The 19,827-nt window shown below is 54.1% G+C and overlaps 1 protein-coding gene across 1 annotated transcript in view; it reads right to left on the minus strand.

Annotated features, from left to right (window-relative positions):
- Positions 1–473: 473 nt before the first annotated feature.
- LOC149523258 (uncharacterized) overlaps positions 474–19,827 on the minus strand; it is a 30,378-nt gene continuing 11,024 nt past the window's right edge. The window contains exons 3-6 of the mRNA XM_089770413.1: positions 19,452–19,519; positions 19,231–19,336; positions 18,833–18,957; positions 474–486 (exon numbers count right to left, since the gene is read on the minus strand). Of these exons, the coding sequence (XP_089626539.1) occupies positions 474–486; positions 18,833–18,957; positions 19,231–19,336; positions 19,452–19,519 (312 nt within the window). The remainder of the gene's footprint in view (positions 487–18,832; positions 18,958–19,230; positions 19,337–19,451; positions 19,520–19,827) is intronic.

Consider the following 19,827-nt stretch of genomic DNA (forward strand, 5'->3'; position numbering starts at 1 on the left):
CAACTTACTATCTGTTATGCTGTCAACTTTGACCTGGTCCTGAACATAGGTCGGTATGTACTTTATTTGTGGGAGGTAAATGGTACCAAGATGTTCCTTAGGACAATCCACAGAACTACAGACCGGTCAGCCTTACCTCACTCCCCGGAAAAATCATGGAGGGGATCCTCAAGGAATCCATTTTGAAGCACTTAGAATAAGGAAAGGGATCAGGAGCAGTCAGCATGGATTCACCAAGGGCAAGTCATGCTTGACCAACCTGATTGCTTTCTATGACGAGGTAACTGGCTCTGTGGACATGGGGAATTCAGTGGATGTGATATACCTGGACTTATTCTTGCCAGCAAGTTAAGGAAGTATGGATTGGATTAATGGACTGTAAGATGGATAGAAATTGGGCTAGACTGTTGGGCTCAATGGGTAGTGATCAACAGCTCGATGTCGGACTGGCGGTCAGTTTCAAGCAGAGTACCTCAAAGACCGGTTCTACGGTCGGTTTTGTTCAACATCTTTATTAATGACTGGATGAGGGGATGGATTGCACCCTCAGCAAGTTTGCCTATGTCACTAAGCTAGGGGGAAAGGTAGATACATTGGACGGTAGGGTATATGGTGCAGAGTGTCCAAGACATATTGGAGGATTGGGCCAAAAGAAATCTGATGAGGTTCAACAAGGACAAGTGCAGAGTCCTGCACTTGAATGGAAGAATCCCAAGAATTGTTATAGGCTGGGACCGACTGGCTAAGTAGCAGTTCTGCAGAAAAGGACCTGGGGGTTACAGTGGATGAGAAGCTGGATATGAGTCAACAGTGTGCCCTTGTAGCCAAGAAGGCTAATGGCATATTAGGGTGCATTAGGAGGAACATTGCCAGCAGATCTAGGGAAGTGATTATTCCCCTTTATTGGGATGTGGTGAGGCCACGTCTGGAGTATTGTGTCCAGTTCTGGGCCCCCCACTACAGGAAGGATGTGGACGCATTGGAGAGGGTCCAGTGGAGGGCAACAAAAATTATTAGGAGGCTGGAGCACATGACTTAGGAGAGGCTGAGGGAGTTGGGCTTGTTTAGTCTGCAGAAGAATGACGGGGGATTTGATAGCAGCCTTTAACTATCTGAAGGGAGGTTCCAAAGAGGATGGAGAGAGGCTGTTCACAGTGGTGACGATGGCAGAACGAGGAGTGATGGTCTCAAGGTGCAGTGGGGGAGGTGTAGGTTGGATATTAGGAAAAACTCTTTCCCTAAGAGAATGGGGAAGCACTGGAATGGGCTAACTAGGGAGATGGTGGAATCTCCATCCCTAGAGGTTTTTAAGTCCTGGTTTGACACAGACCTGGTTGGGATGATTGAGTTGGGATTGGTCCTGCTTTTGGGCAGGGGGCTGCACTCGATGACTCCTGAGGTCTCTTCCAGCCCTGGGATTCTATGATTCTAAGGCAAGGGACTTCTTTTATTTGAGAGCCCCAATTCCTTCAACAGCAGTATAGGTCTAATCCATGGAGCTCCTGAAGAGCAGCTCTGCATCCCTTTCTATGGCAGCCCAACTGTCCTTGGAACTGGTCAGACCAGTGTGACATCCCCCTGTGTAGGCATAATGAGCTAACGTGTCCTTCACTCCCATGCACCAACTTTGCCACTTATCAACTATGTTTTTAATTTGTTCCAAGGGAAAGCTGAATGAAGCCAAAATTAATGAGTGTTTTAACTTGTAACAAAATACAGGACTGTGTAGCACTTTAAAGACTAACAAGATGATTTATTAGATGATGAGCTTTCGTGGGCCAGACCCACTTCCTCAGATCCACTATTTGATCTGAGGAAGTGGGTCTGGCCCACGAAAGCTCATCATCTAATAAACCATCTTGTTAGTCTTTAAAGTGCTACATAGTCCTGTATTTCGTTTCAGCTACACCAGACTAACACGGCTACATTTCTATCACTGTTCTAACTTGTGTTTCTGTTCCCAGGAAATGTTGAAACGGTAGATTCCTAGGGACTGTCAAGTAGAAAGATTGACCCAAATTAGTTACTTGTTTACTTTCTTTGGCTCCACTGGAATCTTACAACAGGGATTAACTAGCGCCATTCATATCTATAATTAACACAAACAAAATCTATGTTTAGTGACAGGTAAGGTTTCCTGAGCACATGTCTAACAATCCAGACATTTAAAATCAGAAGTTAGTGGAAGGAGGCTGAAAAAGGTGAGGCTTTCGAGAGAAAAATTGCCCGAGAAAGGGTTATTTTGAACTCCAATTTACTCTGTATCAACCCATTTTTCCATTAAACCAACCTAAAGTACTATAAATAGGACTCAAAGTTTATGTCCTATGTTTTAGTTTTTGTCATAAACACCACAAGAAAAAAATATAAAGCAAATGGGAAAAAAGGGAGGATGCGAGTTATGAAAAAGCAAACAGTTGATAGGAGAAGCTAAAATTGGGGGAAAAAATCTATAACCAGTAACATAAAGGATAATTAGGAAATGTTTAAATATATCGGGAACAAAAGAAATCAGAGGAATGGTAAAGATCCATTACTGTATAAGGCTGGTCAAATTGCCAATCATGAAAAAAAGAAACTTCAGCAACCTGCTTGGAATTTAATGCGTTGAACTACACACAAGCCATAAAGATTGGATGTCTTTCTGAAACATATGTGGTAGCTCAACCGAGGGATGTTAAATTGCGCTTAATCAGCTAATCCAGTAGTTGGTGGAATTTCCATCGACTACTCAATTAGTCAATAAGGGTATGTCTACATTAGCTCGTTAATTTGAGCTAGGTAGGCAAAGCAGGCGACCGGAGTTGTAAATGAAGCCCGGGATTTAAATAGCCCAGGCTTTATTTGCATGTTCCCGTCCGGTCGCCATTTTGAAATTCCACTAGCCCGAAGTAACTGCCGCGCGGCTATAGAATGAGATGTAACAGTTAATTCGAACTAAGGACTTAGTTCGAGTTACCGTTTCATTGCCACATGTAGCTGGCAGGAAGGGACCTCGAGAGGTCGAGTCCAGTCCCCTGCCCTCATGGCAGGACCCAGTACTGTCTAGACGAGTGTTTCTTAAACTTTTTAAGACCGAGGAACACCAAACAATTTTTTTTTAATGAGGATTTTTTGTTGACTCCTGAGGTCTCTTCCAGCCCTAGGATTCTATAAATGTGCTTGGTACCTGTGCCTGGACCTTTATGCTTGATCTGGCTTATACTATTTCTCTTTCCTGCCTGCGGTTCCACTGAGCCAAAGTCTTGCTTCCTAGATTTCAGGCCTGTTGCTGTTTTTATGTTACCGGCCTTTATTCGGGCCTGCTGATTTTATGTTACCAACCCGCAACTTACTACAGAGGCAACTGAGTCCCAAAAAGGAGGAGCAGCTTGTTCAAAAACACAGCAAGCCAGTGGCAGCGCTAGGAATAGGACCCGTATGTCCCAACTCCCTGTCCCCTGCTGTACTAACCAGACCAAAATACTTTGACCACCAGGGTCTGAAGCCCCACAGACAGGGGCCACGGATGGGGAGGGGGAGAGGCAAAGGGGGCAGTTGTCTCGGGAGCTGATGATTTAAAAGGGTCCAGGCCTCTGGGTCACTGTATCGACTATTATGGCAGCCGCCACTGCCAGAGACCCGGGCAAATGAAATCAATCCTAGAGCTCTGTCTGGTGCAGGTTGGGTGGCGCTAAGGCCTGATTGGCCCTCGCCTTGCCCCTCCTACCTTTAGCTTTGCCCCTTTGAGGGGGTCTAGAGCCTTGCCCCTTTGAGGGGGTCTTGAGCCGACCCCCTCCCATACATTACCCAGGGCCCGACAACGTCTGTCACCAGCCCCGTTGACATGAATGTGCCCCAAATCCCTCAGACCCAGTACAGTCCCCCCCTCCTCCCCACCCCGGATCCTTAATTCTTCTCTTGTCATCTGATTGCTTCAAGCATTGTTACAGGCTGGGGACCGACTGGCTAAGCAGCAGTTCAGCAGAAAAGGACCTGGGGATTACAGTGGATGAGAAGCCGGACATGAGTCAACAGGGTGGCCTTGTAGCCAAGAAGGTTAATGGCATATTAGGGGGCATTAGGAGGAGCATTGCCTGCAGATCCAGAGAAGTGATTATTCCCCTTTATTCGGCTCTGGTGAGGCCACATCTGGAGTATTGTGTCCAGTTCTGGGCCCCCAACTACAGGAAGGATGGGGACGCATTGGAGGGGCTCCAGGGGAGCTTGACCAAAATGATTCGGGGTATGGAGCACATGACCTATGAGGAGAAACTGGAGGATTTGGGTTTGTTTAGCCTGCAGAAGCAAAGAGTGAGGGGGGATTTGATAGCAGCCTTCAACTTCCTGAAGGAAGGTTCCAAAGAGGATGGAGAGAGGCTGTTCTCAGTAGTGAGGGATGGCAGAACACGGAACAGTGGTCTCAGGTTACAGCGGGGGAGGTCTAGGTTGGACATTAGGAAAAACTATTTCCCTAGGAGGGTGGGGAAGCACTGGGCTGGGTTCCCTAGGGAGGTGGTGGAATCTCCATCCCTAGAGGTTTTTAAGTCTCCGTTTGACAAAGCCCTGGCTGGGATGATTGAGTTGGGATTGGTCCTGCCTTGGGCAGGGGGCTGGACTTGATGACTCCTGAGGTCTTTTCCAACTCTAGGATTCTATGATTCAGCCGTGCGATGTCACTGGAGACGCAGGGAGGTACATTGTGGGCGAAAGCCCCGATCTTGCTTCTGGTTTTGTACAGGCGGCCGTGAAAGTAACTTTACAGTTTCTCACAGGTACTGTCCTGTTGCAGCCCAGGTCTTTGCAGTTCTTGCTGGAGCTGCGCACCAGGGCACTTTCACCTCTGTGTTCAGGATTCAGAGTTATCTCTTTTCCCAAAGATCTTCCCTGGAGCTGTTCAGAGAGAGCTTGCTCCCTCTCGCCACAGTCTCTCTTAAGGCAACCATGTTCTTCAGAGCCTCTGGCCTGACGTGGAACGGGACGGGGGACACCACAGAAGAGGCCAAATTCGCCGGGGGAAACACTCCAAGGAAATGGATGCTAAAGAGGGTCCATTCGCCAAGACTCATGTGCAGGGCCTCTTTGGTTTCAGTGTTGTCACTGTAGACCAGCGCGTGCCCGTTGAGATTATGGTCCCTGAGCCTCTGTTTGTACAGCGGGACGTTTTCCTCCTTCAAGCCGATTGTGTCCATCTGGAAGAGAAGTGGGAGCACCCGTTAGTGCCGTGCATCTACTGAACATGTCGCCAAACACGTTTTTAGGAAGGGTCCGCTATAGCTCCCGAGAGGAACCTGTCTGGGCTTGCTCAGATTCTAGCAAACAAGGCGGGCCGGCCGGCTGTGGGGCCAGGTAGGGTACCCTGCACACCCCACTGCCGTGTGCTTGGATTCTGCTAGGGGCACCGCTGAGCAAGTTGGCACGGCAGGGGAAATAGCATGCTCTCTGCAGGCAAAAGCTAGCAATGCAGGGACCACTGGAGGGGTGTGTTGAAATGAAGAGGGAAGGTTTCCTGACCCTGCTTGTAGGTTGGAGGGAAGCATGCAGTCAGCCTGACCTGACGGGGGTGGAGTTGGGCCTCTCGACCTAAGGCTATATCTACACTGCGGGCCTTTGCAGGCAGAGAGTATGCTAATGAAGCACTCGTTAGAAACTTCTTGGCACTCATTAGCATGCTCTCTGCAGGCAAAAGCTAGCAGTGTAGACATAGCCTCAGGGTTCTTGTGTGTTATTCTGGATAAGGGGTATTACGCTGCAGGCCTCCAGCAAGAGTATTTATGTTTTTGCCTCTCTTCTCTCTGGAGTGCATAACAGACAGCTACGGGTCTCCCAGTCTTAAAACCGACCCAAGTCACTTCAGAGCGTAAAGGATGAACCCGGGGAGAGCCAGCCAATGGCTTCGGGGTTGGAGGAAAGAGCTCCAAGGAACCGAGTTGTTCCAAGAAGAAATGTTTTGTGCAAACCAAGAGTCAGGAGCAGCAGAAAGTGGGGGAACTAGCAGAACCCGGACTGTGGCCTTGCCCCCTACATCACCCTTTCCCCCTCATCCTCACTCTGCCCATTCCCCCTCATGTGCCCCCCTACTCCTGAGGCCTCAAACCCACACTGTGCCTTCCCCGAAAGCCCCCATCCCACACCGCCTGTTCCCCTCAACATCCTACCCCCACTAGTTCTCGCTCCTCTCCCTCCAGTTATGCACCAGTTATGTGGGACAGTTTTCTCTCAGCTCTGGGGCCCGTAGTCAGGGCTGTCCCTAGGCCCATGGGAAATATGTAGCTGCATAGGGCACCGGAAAATTTGGGCACCAAATTTTTGAGTTCCCCAATGCAGCAGCCATGTGTTCTTGTATGTCTGAGGATATGCCTCTGCCGGTTCGTCTCTGGGGACGCTGTGTCCTGTCTGCTGCAGGGCTTTTCCCTTCGCCCTCCCCCACGTGCTCCTCTCAGCTGGCAGTGTAATCCACACGCCTAGTGTGTGTGGTTCATTGTCCCTTCGTGTGGCAATTGGACCTCTTACAGCCAGAGATAAGAACAAGGGAGCTCTACATCCTAAGCTGGGAGCCAGCTGCCTTCATGGCTCCAGCTGTCGAGGCCTCTAGGGGTGTGTCTAAACTACATGGCTCCATCGATGGAGCCATGTAGATGAGGCTGATCGGCAGAGGGAAATGAAGCCGCGATTTAAATAATCGCGGCTTCATTTAAATTTAAATGGCTGCCGCGCTCTGCCGACCAGCTGATGATCAGCTGTTTGTCGGCAGATCGGGGCAGTGTGGACGCTCCCGTCGACATGAAAGCCCTTTGTCGACCTCCCCCTGATGCCTCGTGGGATGAGGTTTACCGGGGAGGTCGACAAAGGGCTTTCACGTCAACGGAGATGTAGAGGTCATGGTGGGTAATCAGCAGAACATGAGCTCCCATTGTGGCGTTGGGGCTTAAAAAGCTATTGTAATTCTGGGATGTATAAACAGGAAACGCTTGAGCAGGAGTAAAGAGGCTGTCTCGCTTCTGTGATGGATGGGAGGCCCACTGTTCTTTTCTGAACATCCCAGTATTCAGTGACTAAAGGGTTAAACCTAGCTAGCTAGAAAGTGTTGGCAGGGAGCCAGGAGCACCAGTGAGAAGAAAGAGTTCAGATCTGCATTAAAAGGGAATCTGTCTGCTGTTTTTCTTTGTGAGTTTAATCCTGGAGCTGCGGAAGGGGATGAGGGGGGGGATGAATTGAACTGGGCAGGGACATCATGCCTAAAAAAAAGAATACCTGGGCCTAGAATTGGACTGGACCTTGGAAGTGTGTATACTTGAGTAGATAGAGAATGTTTATTTAGATGCGATCAGGTTATTTTTTTGTTTTGTTGTTTGGTTAAACTCCTCTGTGCTAAATCCATATCCCCTCCTCTCCCCACTATAACTTTAAACTGAATCCCAGGGATGCAATTGTCTGTGTTTTAATCTGTTCTTTTCTCAGTTGCGCTATAACTCCTAGCAGCCAAGTCAGCTTTACAAATGAATACCTTTTTGTTTTCTTAATATAATCACCTATTTTAAGGCTATGATCTGATTTTGTATCCTGGAAAGTAATAGGAGGTCTGTGTATACCTGCCTAAGACTAAGAGGACAGCTATCAGAAATTACAGTTTGTTTTCATTTTTCTTTTTTTCTTTCCAAGTGCTAAATAAAAGGGAATAATGACATCTCTGGATCTGCTGGCAGTGCTCCTCCTAATGCAACCTAATATGCCATTAGCCTTCTTGGCTACAAGGGCACACTGTTGACTCATCTCCAGCTTCTCATCCACTGTAACCCCCAGGTCCTTTTCTGCAGAACTACTACTTAGCTGGTTGGTCCCAGGCCTGTAACAATGCTTGGGATTCTTCTGTCCCAAGTGCAGGACTCCGCACTTGTCCTTGTTGAACCTCATCAGATTTCTTTTGGCTCTTGTGTAAAAGAGTTTGGGGTACCCTTCTGGAATACGTTCCCAAGTGACTTCTTCCTGCGTTCAAGAAGAAAAAGTTTTTTTCCACTTGGGTAGAGGCAGCAACCCTCCTAAGCTCAGGGAATCTGTGACCTTGGGGAGTTTTGAAGCAGAAGCCCATAGAGACACGGTATTTTAAGGTCTCTTTTGGGCCCACACCTTCTGCACTCCAAGTGCCAGAGTGGGGAACCGACTTAGCCTCTTTATTCGGCACTTGAACTTCTGCTGCTGGAGTTCTGTGCCCAGCTCTGGTGACCAGAATTCCAGATGGATGTTGATAAATTGGAGAGGGGTCATGTCAAGGCTGTTTCCCACTCTGGCACTCCAAGTGCAGAAGGTGGGGGCCCACAAGAGACTTTAAAATACCCTGCCACTGGAGGCTTGTGTTGGTGTTGCTGCCACCATCCAAATCCACAAACCCCTTTGAGAACCAGACAGGCGCATTTCAGAATTCCCTCCTGTGGGGTACCTTCCTTGTCCTTGACACTCCCTCCAGAGAGAGCTTGAAAACCTGTAATTTCTCCTAGAAGTATGGCTTGCTGTCTTAGGCACGTGCATACAGAACCTTCCGCCCTCTAGGATGCAGGAATCAGATCATGGTTTTAAAAATGTGACGTCTATTAACAAAACAAATACACTTGGTGAAACATTACTTAGAATCATAGAACCATAGAGCTGGAAGAGACCTCAGGAGTCATCAAGTCCAGCCCCTGCCCAAGGCAGGACCTATCCCAACTAAATCAACCCATCCAGGGCTTTGTCAAGCCAAGACTTAAAAACCTCTAGGGATGCAGATTCCACCACCTCCCTAGGGAACCCATCTCAGTGTTTCCCTACCCTCCTAGGGAAATAGTTTTTCCTAATATCCAACCTAGACCTTCCCCATTGTAACTTGAGACCATTTCTCCTTGTTCTGCCATCCGTCACTACTGTGAACAGCCTCTCTCCATCCTCTTTGGAACCTCCCTTCAGGAAGTTGAAGGCTGCTATCAAACCCCCCTCGCTCTTCTCTTCTGCAGACTAAACAAACCCAAATCCCTCAGTCTCTCCTCATAGGTCATGCGCTCCAGCCCCCTAATCATTTTGGTCGCCCTCTGCTGGACCCTCTCCAATGCGTCCACATCCTTTCTATAGTGGGGGCCCCAGAACTGGACACAATACGCCAGATGTGGCCTCACCAGAGCCGAAAGAAGGGGAATAATCACTTCTCTGGATCTGCTGGCAATGCTCCTCCTAATGCACCCTAATATGCCATTAGGTTTCTTGGCTACAAGGTCACACTGTTGACTCATATCCAGCTTCTCAGGTCCTTTTCTGCTGAACTGCTACTTAGCCAGTCGGTCCCCAGCCTGAACTATGCTCGGGATTCTTCCATCCCAAGTGCAGGACTCTGCACTTGTCCTTGTTGAACCTCATCAGATTTCTTTTGGCCCAATCCTCTAATCTGTCTAGGTCACTCTGGACCCTATCCCTGCCCTCCAGCATATCTACTGCCCTCCAGCGTATCTACTTGGTTGCTAGGTGTTACAAAGAAACTGAAAAAAGAAAGATTAAAACACAGAAAATCGCTTCCCTGGGATTCAGTTTGAAGAGTTCCAGGGTAAAGGGGGATAGTTACATGTGCTTAGCAAAAAGAAGTCCAACAAACTAAAAAAATAAAGAAAATAACCTAGTAGCGTCTGACTAAAAATTCCCTGTTCTACTCACATCTCTCTTGTTCCAAGATTTAGTCTTTCCCTAGCCAAGAACGTCGCTGGATTCTGCTTGCCCAGGTTCCTGGCTTAATTCACATCTTCCAGGCATGATCACACAACAGGCACATCACTGCTTCCAATTCAAAACCTCAAATTCTGTTTCCATTTTCTTTCCTGGCCTCCTGTCAACTCGCTTCCTGCTTCTCTAGCATTCCTGGAGACTTTCTCGGACCTTTTGTCTATGGTTTCAACCTTTCCAGGCAAGACAGTTAGGGTTAAGTCCCAAGACTTTCAGGCAACCGTCTGCTTTTGACACGACCTGCCTGTTTCTCTTCAGCTAACTCTTGCTTACTTTGGTTCAGGCCTCAGGCCTTACACCAGGCCCATGCTTCAGGCCCATCCTTTCTAGTACAGGATGTAGCCTGGTAACAAAGCCCTGACTGTGGTATCAGGAAACCTGGGTTCTATTCCTGCCTCTCCCACAGGTTGGAGAGGTTATTCCCTGTCTGTAAAATAAGACTAATGATACTAAGCTTCCCTTTTTAGACCTACACACAGCAACTAGGGATTTTTATTAACTACTCAAATATCGGCGAGCCTGGCTCGCTAGATGAACCATCCGGTTCCTCTTGGAATCATGTTAAATGCTTGATCCCCATGACCAAAGTCTCAGATACTGGGAGAAGTGACACGGGGGAATAAAAGCTGCTGTCTGAGGTAAACTACCTGGCAGGAATCCCCTGGAATGGGAGCCATCGCTACCAGGAGCCCAGGAATAACAAGACTCCAAAAGTCCAGCTGCCAGGCAGTTTGACCATCTCCTTCAGGCCAGTGGCCCAGAATTCCAGGACATCTTTGGGCCTGGGTTTAAAAAGAGGCAGTACCGTGTGCTCAGCCCCTTTTTATCCATCCCCTTTCCCTCCATTGGCACGCAACCCTCAAATGGCCAAAGGTTTCCCTTTCCCTCCCTCCTTGGTTAAACAAGCTGCTTAAACAGCTCGAGGTGATGGAGTGATAAGCACCCACTGACAGAGTCGCTCGGGTTGCAGGGCCAGCGTAAGTCCGCTTTTAAAACTGCCGGCCATAGCTGCAGCTACGGGAGGGGACTCTAGCAAGGGCCTGGAACAAGGAACAGGGCTCCACTCCTGCATGGGATTCGGGCTTCCCCCAGGCAGATGCTCTGTTGCTGCTTTCCTGTCTCTCCCTTCTCCAGGTGGAAGGGGACGGTTAGCCAGTGTTCCCTGCAAGCTGAGCTCTTGGGCGGCCAGCCAGGAGACATTCAAATGCTGCCCAGTTTGCTAGCCGGTAGCATGTGTTTCTAGTGGTGGTGCATGTGGTGTACTGGGTGTAGACATAGATCTTGTTGTTATAGTAACTGCGTTAGGTCACTGGGGGTCAGCCCAGCTGGTTTGGGTTTTTTCTAGCTAGCTCCGTGCTATGCAATAAAATGGACACTTGCAACTACTCAAGCTCTCTGCATTTCCACTGATTTCTTCCCATGCTGTGAAACTCCACGTGACGTAACAGTGCACATCCGTGCATGCCTTGGTGCACATAACAAAATGTATTCCGCACAGGAGTGGGGGAAAAAGTAGAGGCATTATTGCTGCTAGCTCCTTACTGAAACTCAGTGAAAGGCAGGGGAAATGAGAGATCAAAATCCTGAGACTGACAGTCCCCAGGAACAACGGGGAGAGGCTAAAGTCCCAGTTCAGCCTGACTGGCAGAGCAGGGAGCCAGGAGGGAGCCAGGGTCGGCAGAGTGGGACTGAGCTAAGGAGAGAGCAGGGGCCCGCACTGAGCTGGGGAGCAGGGCTGGCCTCGGGGAGGGAGAAGGGGAGGCCGGGGTCAGGATCGGGGGCAGTGCGACTGGCCTCAGGGAGGAAGGGGGTCAGAGGCAGCATGACTGGCCTCGGGGAGGGAGAAGGGGAGGCCGGGGTCAGGATTGGGGGCAGTGCGACTGGCCTCAGGGAGGAAGGGGGTCAGAGGCAGCATGACTGGCCTCGGGGAGGGAGAAGGGGAGGCCGGGGTCAGGATCGGGGGCAGTGCGACTGGCCTCAGGGAGGAAGGGGGGGTCAGGGGCAGCATGACTGGCCTCGGGGAGGGAGAAGGGGGGGCCAGGGTCAGGATCTGGCCCCTCCCCCCCAGAGCTGCTTCCCATCCCCTCTTCCTTCCAGCCAGTTCCTGCCCCCCCCCCCCCAGCCAGTCCCTCTTCCTCCCTCCCCCCTGCCCAGGATCAAGTGTGTCCGTTTTTTGGGGGGAGGGTCTACCTCGCAACCCTTCGAGTCAGACCCAGCGCAGGCACCAAGTGATGGGGACTGCCAGAACTTTGGGAACCTGAGACTGCGGGGTGGGGGTTTGTGGCCCAAAAGGGGGCTGAGAAACCTAAGACAGACAGAGTAGGGGGAGCACCAGAAGGGTGACACAGTCAGGGCGACCCTAGAACTCTGTTACAGACCAGCTGGCGGCTGCTGGAAGAGGAGGGAAAAATAGGGGGTAAGGGTCAGAGAGGAAAGGGCTTGTGCTGAGGGGAGGGGGGCAGGTCAGGAGATGAAAGGGGAAGGCACCAAGGGACAGGGTGTAGGAGACAGACAAATGCCCAGGGGCCAAGTGGAGACAATGAGGAAAAGGGCAGGAGGGGAGGTGTCAGTGAGGGGGGGGGCAGGATGATGCTAGGAGAGGAGAGGGGAAGGGCTTTGGGGGCTAGAGGGGAGAAGGGGAGGTGCTGGGAAAAGGCTTGAAAGAAGGGGTGGGCATGAGGAAGGCAGGGATGGAGCAAGGCACATGTGAGGGCACACGGGCCTGAGGGGAACGGGGGCAGAGGGTGGTGAGGGAGTGGGCAAAGTGGGTAGGGGCAGTGAGGGAAGGGGGAGGCACCAAGAGGGTGCAGGGGTAAGGGAAGGTGCAGGTGCCAGAGGAGTCCGGGGGGGGAAGCAGAAGGGCAGACACCTGCAGGGGAGGGACCAGCAGCAGAGGAGAGAGGCAGGACAGGTGTGTAGAGGGAGGTGTTAGAAGAGGGGATGAGGAGGGGTAGCTCACATGGTCAGAGTGGGGCTACTGGAGGAGTGGGCACGGCGGGGAGAGAAAGGCTGCTGGAGGGGGCAGGTCTCGTGAAGGCCGAGGGCAGTGAGAAGGGCAGGAGTCAGGACAGCAGAGGTGGGTGAGGGGTTGGGGGGGCAGCAGGCACCAGGGGAGCTGATGGAGGAAGGGAAGGAGACAGGGCAGCAGAGGGGAAAGGTAAGTGGTTCATAAGATATTTATGAATAACTTGGGTGCCACACTGGCACATCCAAACAAGCCACAAACTCAGTACTGGTGCACAACACAAAATGTATTGTGCTCATGGGAGGAAACTCTTAGAGGGAACACTTCCCCCAGCCTCTCCACCCCCCAAGTTAATGTCACACACATTGGGTTAATGCAATTGCAGGATCGTTGCATGGGGGGGGTTTGGTGAGGGCCAAACTAATCCCTATTGGTAAGTGGATGGTGGGAAAAGTCCTTGGGGGGGGGTGGGGAGGTCACATGACACCTTTTATTTCTGGTCATGTGTCCATATTGCCCTGAAAGTGTTACCTCCAGAGGCGTGGCTAATGGGGGTCAGGGGGCGTGGCTGATGGGGGTCAGGGGGCGTGGCTAATGGGAGTCAGGGGGTGTGGCTAATGGGGGTCAAAGAGTACATTTAAAAACATTCTTTGGGTGCACACCCTAATGAAATGTGCTGCGCACGCCAATGGGCAGAGAGCAGATCCAGTCCTGGGAGCAGGGCTGCAGCCACAGAGTTATAGACGCCGCCCAGAGAGCAGATCCGCATGCTGGGAGCAGGGCTGCAGCCACAGAGTTATAGATGCCGCCCAGAGAGCAGATCCGCATGCTGGGAGCAGGCCTGCAGCTGTAACCCACACACCTGATGTGGGTCACTGTCCTATGGAGTGGCACTGAGACCACTTCCAGCAAGCAATTATTACAAGGGAGCTCTTCAGCCTACGCTGAGAGGCAACTGACTTATAACTCAAGCTGTAGCAGCTCCTGCCCTAAGCTCCAAAAGTCCCAGGTTCTAATCCACCTGGTGGCAGTTGCACAGCCATGGAAGCAGAGGGGCCAGGGAACCCTCTGTACAGGACTCCCCCCTCCCCCCCCACACACACCCCCTTGCTTCCTGGAATCAGCCACCTAGGTGAATAAAGCTGGAAACCCCCATGCCTATAGCTGTGCACCTTTGCTTTCAATAGCTACAGCCATTCTAAAGTGCCCAGATAGGGAGAAAGAAATAAACAGAAGGCAGAGGAGTCACCAAGAGATCAGAAGACCAGCACGATGCCTTATAGGCCGTTCAGCTGTGAAGAGTCACCAAGACAGGGCAGGTGATGCTAACCTGAGTTAGTCCATTAGCTGCGGCTAGGCTGGGCCACAAGAGGAGAGACAGGCAGTAAATCTGCAGCTGTCAGACCATAAGGAGGACACGGAGGTTTCGAAACCAGCTCAGAGAACAGGGCTGGGTAAGATGCAACCTACCAAACACTGTGATCTGGCCGCTTTCTGTTTAGATCCTGCTGCCCATGCCGCCGAATTCTAAGTGGGGACTCAGGCAGCAGGATCCAATTTTAAATGATTCACGGCTCATGGTTACAGCAGGGGCAGGAGCCACGAGCCCTTTAAAAAGCTGTAGCCACGCTGGACAGCTGCCAGTAGTGGCAAATCTGTGAGCTCTTTTCTGTGCTTTTAATTGAAAGCCTCAGCCACAGAGAACTCTGAGGGTGGGCTAGTCCACAACACCGCCCCTTCTGCCTCAGGCTCCGCCCCTTCTGTGGGTGGAGCCGGCCTATGACCCCATACCAAAATCCATTAAGTGGCCCCCTTCTGAAAATTATCGCCCAGCCCTGTCACAGAATCATAGAAAAGTCTGAGTGGAAGGGACCATGATAGCTCCAGTGTTTCGCAAACTTTTTTTATAATGTACCCCCTTTAAAAAAAAATGTGTAAGTACCCCCAGTACCTACAGTTTTCAGACACACACAATTTTTTTCTACCGTTGCAACACATTTGTTTAAACAACTGCATCGTAGCCGGGCGGGCGATGGCATTTTTGGGTGTAAAAGGTACAAAAAGAATAAAGCGCTGTCAAACTGAAAACTAAAATTCAGTTTTCTCCAAATTTCAGTTGTGTTGACGTGTCCCCCAGACATCTCTTGAGTACCTTTAAGGGGACTCGTACCACTGGTCGAGAAGCATTGATCTAGTCCACCCCTGCACCGAGACAGGACCAAGCATGTTTGTCTCACCTCTTGGCTCCTAGGACATGGCTTGAACTAACGCACTTGGAAAGACATTATCGTATATACGCCCAAAGTGCTTCGTCTCAGTGTATTACCATAAAATCTAACTGACCAAACTCTGACCTTTCATTTCCCTGTCACTTGGCCAGCCACAGCCTCACACGCCTTCGGCATTGATCTCAAAGCCTTCGTCACGCTTTTACACAGCTGTGCTGACACGCTTGTGAGCCAGGCACACTTGTGCGACACGTCCCAAAGCACTTGCTCCAGGGCATTACATCGCACTTGCCTGCCTTTGATGGACAGGGAAAGGGAGACCTGAAAGGCCTCTCCAAGGTCACCAGCGCGAGAGTGAGCGCAGAATTGCGGAGCAAGGGGTCTAACACACAACTCTGTGCCTTAGTCACTAGGTGGCATTAGATTAGAACCCGGGAGTTCTTACACCCAACCCCCTGCCCCCTCCACTAGGCCATGCTGCTGGCCTCCCGCCTCTCCCCCAGGGCTTGGAGACAGACGGGAGGCTGGAGCCAGCCTGCGCAGAAGGGGCTGTAACGCTTACAGCTCGTTCATGACACTGCCCCTGCGCAGCCCCTCTCAGATCCACACTCGGAACCCACAAGAAACACCCCAAGAGCAGAGATGAAACCGCCACTCACCTGCAGCCCAGCTTCCAGGAAGGGCAAAGCAAAAGCGGAGCTCGCGGATTCCAGCCCAGCCTGGCACCTGCTTCCTGAACTTTGGCCCCTTTCCTCCAAGATAGCAGGAGGCTGCTCTGGGCCTTTTGTGCCCACGACGGGGCAGAAAAGCAAACTCAGCTGTTGGTTCCATCTTGCGGGCAGAGCCCCGGCAGACAGTGGCAGGCGGGGGTATTGACTGACCCTCCAACCCAGGATATTCCCCCCACACCTGGATTCGCTTCCTAGTCATCCCCATCTCCCTGCACGATCCTTGTTTCTCAACCCGCCGGTCCGAGAAATTGTCAGAGCAGGTTGATCCCGACCTTGCCAAGGGCTTAGGTTACATCACAAGGCTTTGCCGCCACAGCTGGCTTGGCTTGGGTGTGTGGCAAAAGCCTCCCCCCCCCCCCCCCGGCATAGCTATTCTGGCAAAGCCGCCAGCCGTCACCACCACTGCCCTGCCTCTGTCCTGCTCCTCATCCCCGCCCCCACTCCTATCCCCTGCTCTCCTCCATCTCCTCCCCCTTCCCTTCTCCTGCCCCTCCCCATTTCCACCTGCCCTGCCCATCCCCGTCCTCTCCCTCCCCCCGTCTGTCCCCCTCTTATGTGAGGGCTTTGCTGGAAACGCCCCCCCCCCCCCAAGCCAGGGAGATCTCCCCTCCGGGAACAATTCAGCCCCCCCCATCTCGCTCCCTCCACTCCACAGTATTTCCTCCATTCCCCACAGTTGAAAATTGAGCTCCCCCATCCCCTCAGGTGACAGTCGGGCTCCCCCATATGCAGCTGCCTAGGTAGGCACCTCCGCAGCCAGAGCCTGCCCCTGGCGCCCACGTCCCCTCCCCGACTGCCTGTCCCAGGCGACCACCTGAACCTGCGTCCCCCATTCCCTCAGATCACAGCTCCCTCCCTGACCCTGCACCCCCCCGACACCCCTCCCCCAGGCCAGACTCCTCTCTGGCACCCACACCCCCTCCCCCAAACCCTCTGCTCCCCCTTCACCCAGGTCACAGCTCCCTCCCTGACCCTGCACCCCTCTAGAGCCCCTCCCCCAGGCCAGAGTCCTCTCCTGCGCCCATACCCCCTCCTGGACCCTGCACCCCTATCCACCGCCCCAGATCATACCCCCCCCCCCTGCACCCAGGCTCCTCCCGTAAGCTCCCTTCTGCACCCAACCACCCCGTCCCAGACCCCAAAGCCCTCGGTAGAAATGTGGCCCTTGATCAGTTGACAAAATGGCCCCCCCATTACAAATTATTGACCAAGCCTGATCCAAATGTTTTTTGAAACATTGTTTAATGAGAATGTAAATACAATTCAATACAATTGGGAGGGTTGGGGGGAGGGGGACGCAGCTGCTGGCTCCTCAGCTCTTGCTGCTCTCACTGGGTGTCTTCCTGCTGCAAGGGAAGCAGAATCCGTCACATTCATCCCTGGGGACTCAGGGGAACTGGCCCCCCAGCATTTCCACCCTCCTCCCCCTGCTCTCTGGTCACCCCCCGTCAGGCCCGCAGGGTGAGCTCCTGACCCCCCCCAGAGCTCCTGACACCTCGGCCCCCTCCCGCCTCCTAGGACAGTTTCTGTGTTCAGAGCCTCCCCCACCCCCAGGGACGCTCGCAGGGGCAGGAGGGATTCTGCCAGCAGGGACGTGGGGTGGGGGCAGCCTGAGGAAAGGGGCGGGGGACTCCCTGAGGGGATGGGAAGGAGACCCTGGCCCTGCCCCACTCTCCTGATCTGCTCCGGCTGCTCACCATGTATTCCAGGAGCTGATGGGCCTGCCCATGCAGGGCGTGGGCCAGGACCAGCCCGGCCTGGCTGGGGCGCCGCAGGGGGGAGCGGGCAGCGAGCAGAGCCTTGTCCAAAAACCAATTCTCCTGCTCTGCTGTGAAGAGCTGCCCAAAGACCTGGAATCAAGAGCACAGGAGGTTTCAGCTGACGGCCCAGAGCCCGGCCCCAACTCCTGGAGCTAAAACAGCTTCCTCCTCCCCCAAACTCCCTTCCAGACCCTGCACCCAGACGCTCTCCTCACCCGGCACCCCAACCCCTGCCCCAGGTCACAGCTTCCTCCTGCCCCCAAGACCCTCCTACCCCCACGAGGGCCCCAGCCAGCCCCACCCCCGAGCCCTGCCCTGCCCTGGCAGCGCGTCCTTACCTCTCCCACCCTCACGCTGTTGCTGTGAGCCAGGACCCATCTTTCTTTGTAGTAGTGTCTGCACCACAGGTCCTCTGCCTGGTGGATGTTGAGGCCTGCAAGAGACACAACAGGGTCATTCTGCTGGCAGGTCTGAGCCCTTCCCCTCCCACGGGTCCCTGCAGGCATCCCTGGGCAAATGGAGGGGCACAGGGGGCAGAAGGGGAACACAGAGGGACGCATCCCCCCTTGGGCCAGTCTGGGGGAAAAGGGCTGGGTCCCCTCCCCCCGCCGCCGGCACCCTCAGGGTGTCCCTGGGGCCCAGGTCCCAGCTGGGTTCCTTACCCCTGTGGTGCAGGAGGAGTTGATACAGGCTGTGCACCCCCTCCCGGGCCAGCCGGCTGACGTCTTCGGATGGGTCCGAAATAAAAAGGCCCAGCTGGGCCACGTGGTGACCCATCCTCGGCCAGTCGGCGGAGTTCTGAGGGGAGAGAAGAGGGGGGGTCCCTCAGCATCCTGGGGCTGCACGTCCCATGCAAACGGCCGCCGAGGCGGGTCTGAGCTCGGGGGACGGACAGAGACCCCTCCCGGGGCGGGGCGGGGCCGGCCTTGCGAGGAGACAACCCTGAGCAATGGCCCCGACTGAAGGGTCACTCCGGGGGTGGAACAAGGGGATCCACTGACGGCCACTCCCCAGTCCCCAGGCCCAGTCCCTCAAGAGCCCCCCTGAAGGGCCCAGGGTCGCCCCTCCCCGGGGAAAGGAGAACGCGGCCCATTCCCGGCCCATTCCCGGCCCTGCCTCTGCCTCCCGGGGACGCTCCCAGCCCCGCGCCCTGCAGCCCCAGACCCCCCGGCTCCGAGGTCACTTACGTCAAACCCCGGGAGGGTGGTGGCGACTCCCAGCAGGGCCGTGGTGCTGCCAAGGGCCCTGGCTCGCTCCTGGGGCAGGCGGGACTCCAGCCACAGGCTCAGGTGCTGGGGGGGAAAGAGGCAGGTCAGGACCCGTAGGGAGGTGCCGGTTCTGGGCAGAGCCTGGGGCTCCTCTCGGACTGTGCCCCCCCCAGCCACTGACACTGCTCCTCTCTCGACCCCCCCCCGAGGAAGCAGGGACAATGGCCCCGTCCCCCCCACGGGGCTCACCTCCATTATGAGCTGCAGCCGGGCGGTGTCTGGGGACTCGGCGAGGAGGCTCGCCAGTAGGGCCTGGAGGTCGTAGGGAAGGGCCCGGATGAACTGCTGCAAGACAAGGGGGAGCCCTGGGTCAGAGGGGGGTTGGGGGATCCAGGCCACCCGCTGGCTCCGGGGTGCAGCCTTGAGCAGGGTCTGAGCCGCCTCGCAGAGCAGGGAGGAGCCCAGGCTGGGCATGGAAGGGACGGGCCCCCCGGGAGAGCAACGGGAACCCTGGAGGGAAGGATCCAAACCTGCAGCTTCTTCCCTCCCTCTGCCACCGCCCCCCCCTCCTCTCTGGAGCTCCAGCCAAGCCCGGGAGCAGGGCCCGGAGGGACGTACCTGAGTGTGGATGGGCTCCTGCTGCCAGTCCCCAGACACTGTCTGTCCCACGGCCGCCGTCAGCAGGGGGCTCAGGAGCTGGGCCCGCAGGGGAGGCTGCAAGGTGCTGGCAGGAGAGAGGGGCAGAGACTGTTAATTGAGCAGCAGGAGACAGAGACTTTCCCACTCCCTGGCCAGGGGATCTGCTCTGGGGGGAGTCGGCGGGGGGGGGGGGTCGGTACCTGAGGCTGCAGGCGGCGTTGAGGCAGTCGGCCAAGACCAGCGGGGGGGGCGAGTCCTCCATGATCTCCTGTGAGACCCAAGGGGACAAAGGGGCGTGTGAGGCTGGGCCCCCAAGAGACGCTCACGCAGCCAGCGCCCCCACCCAGCAGGATCCAACCCCACTGCCTCCCGCTGCCCTGTAGCCCCCCTGCCCGACACAGGGCCCCTCCCAGCACCCCCCTCCCAAACCGGGACCAGCTCAATCCTTGTCCCCAGGCCGTCTCCTGCCCCTCCCTGCCCTGGTGACCAGCCTCTGAACCTCCTCATCCCTGCTCCCCAGGCGCATCCCCAGCAGCCCGCTCGGCTCCCTTCCAGCCCCCCATGGCCCGGGAGACC

This window comes from Pelodiscus sinensis, chromosome 18 (assembly GCF_052426305.1).
Source record: "Pelodiscus sinensis isolate ZL-2025 chromosome 18, ASM5242630v1, whole genome shotgun sequence".
Taxonomy (NCBI): Eukaryota; Metazoa; Chordata; order Testudines; family Trionychidae; genus Pelodiscus; species Pelodiscus sinensis.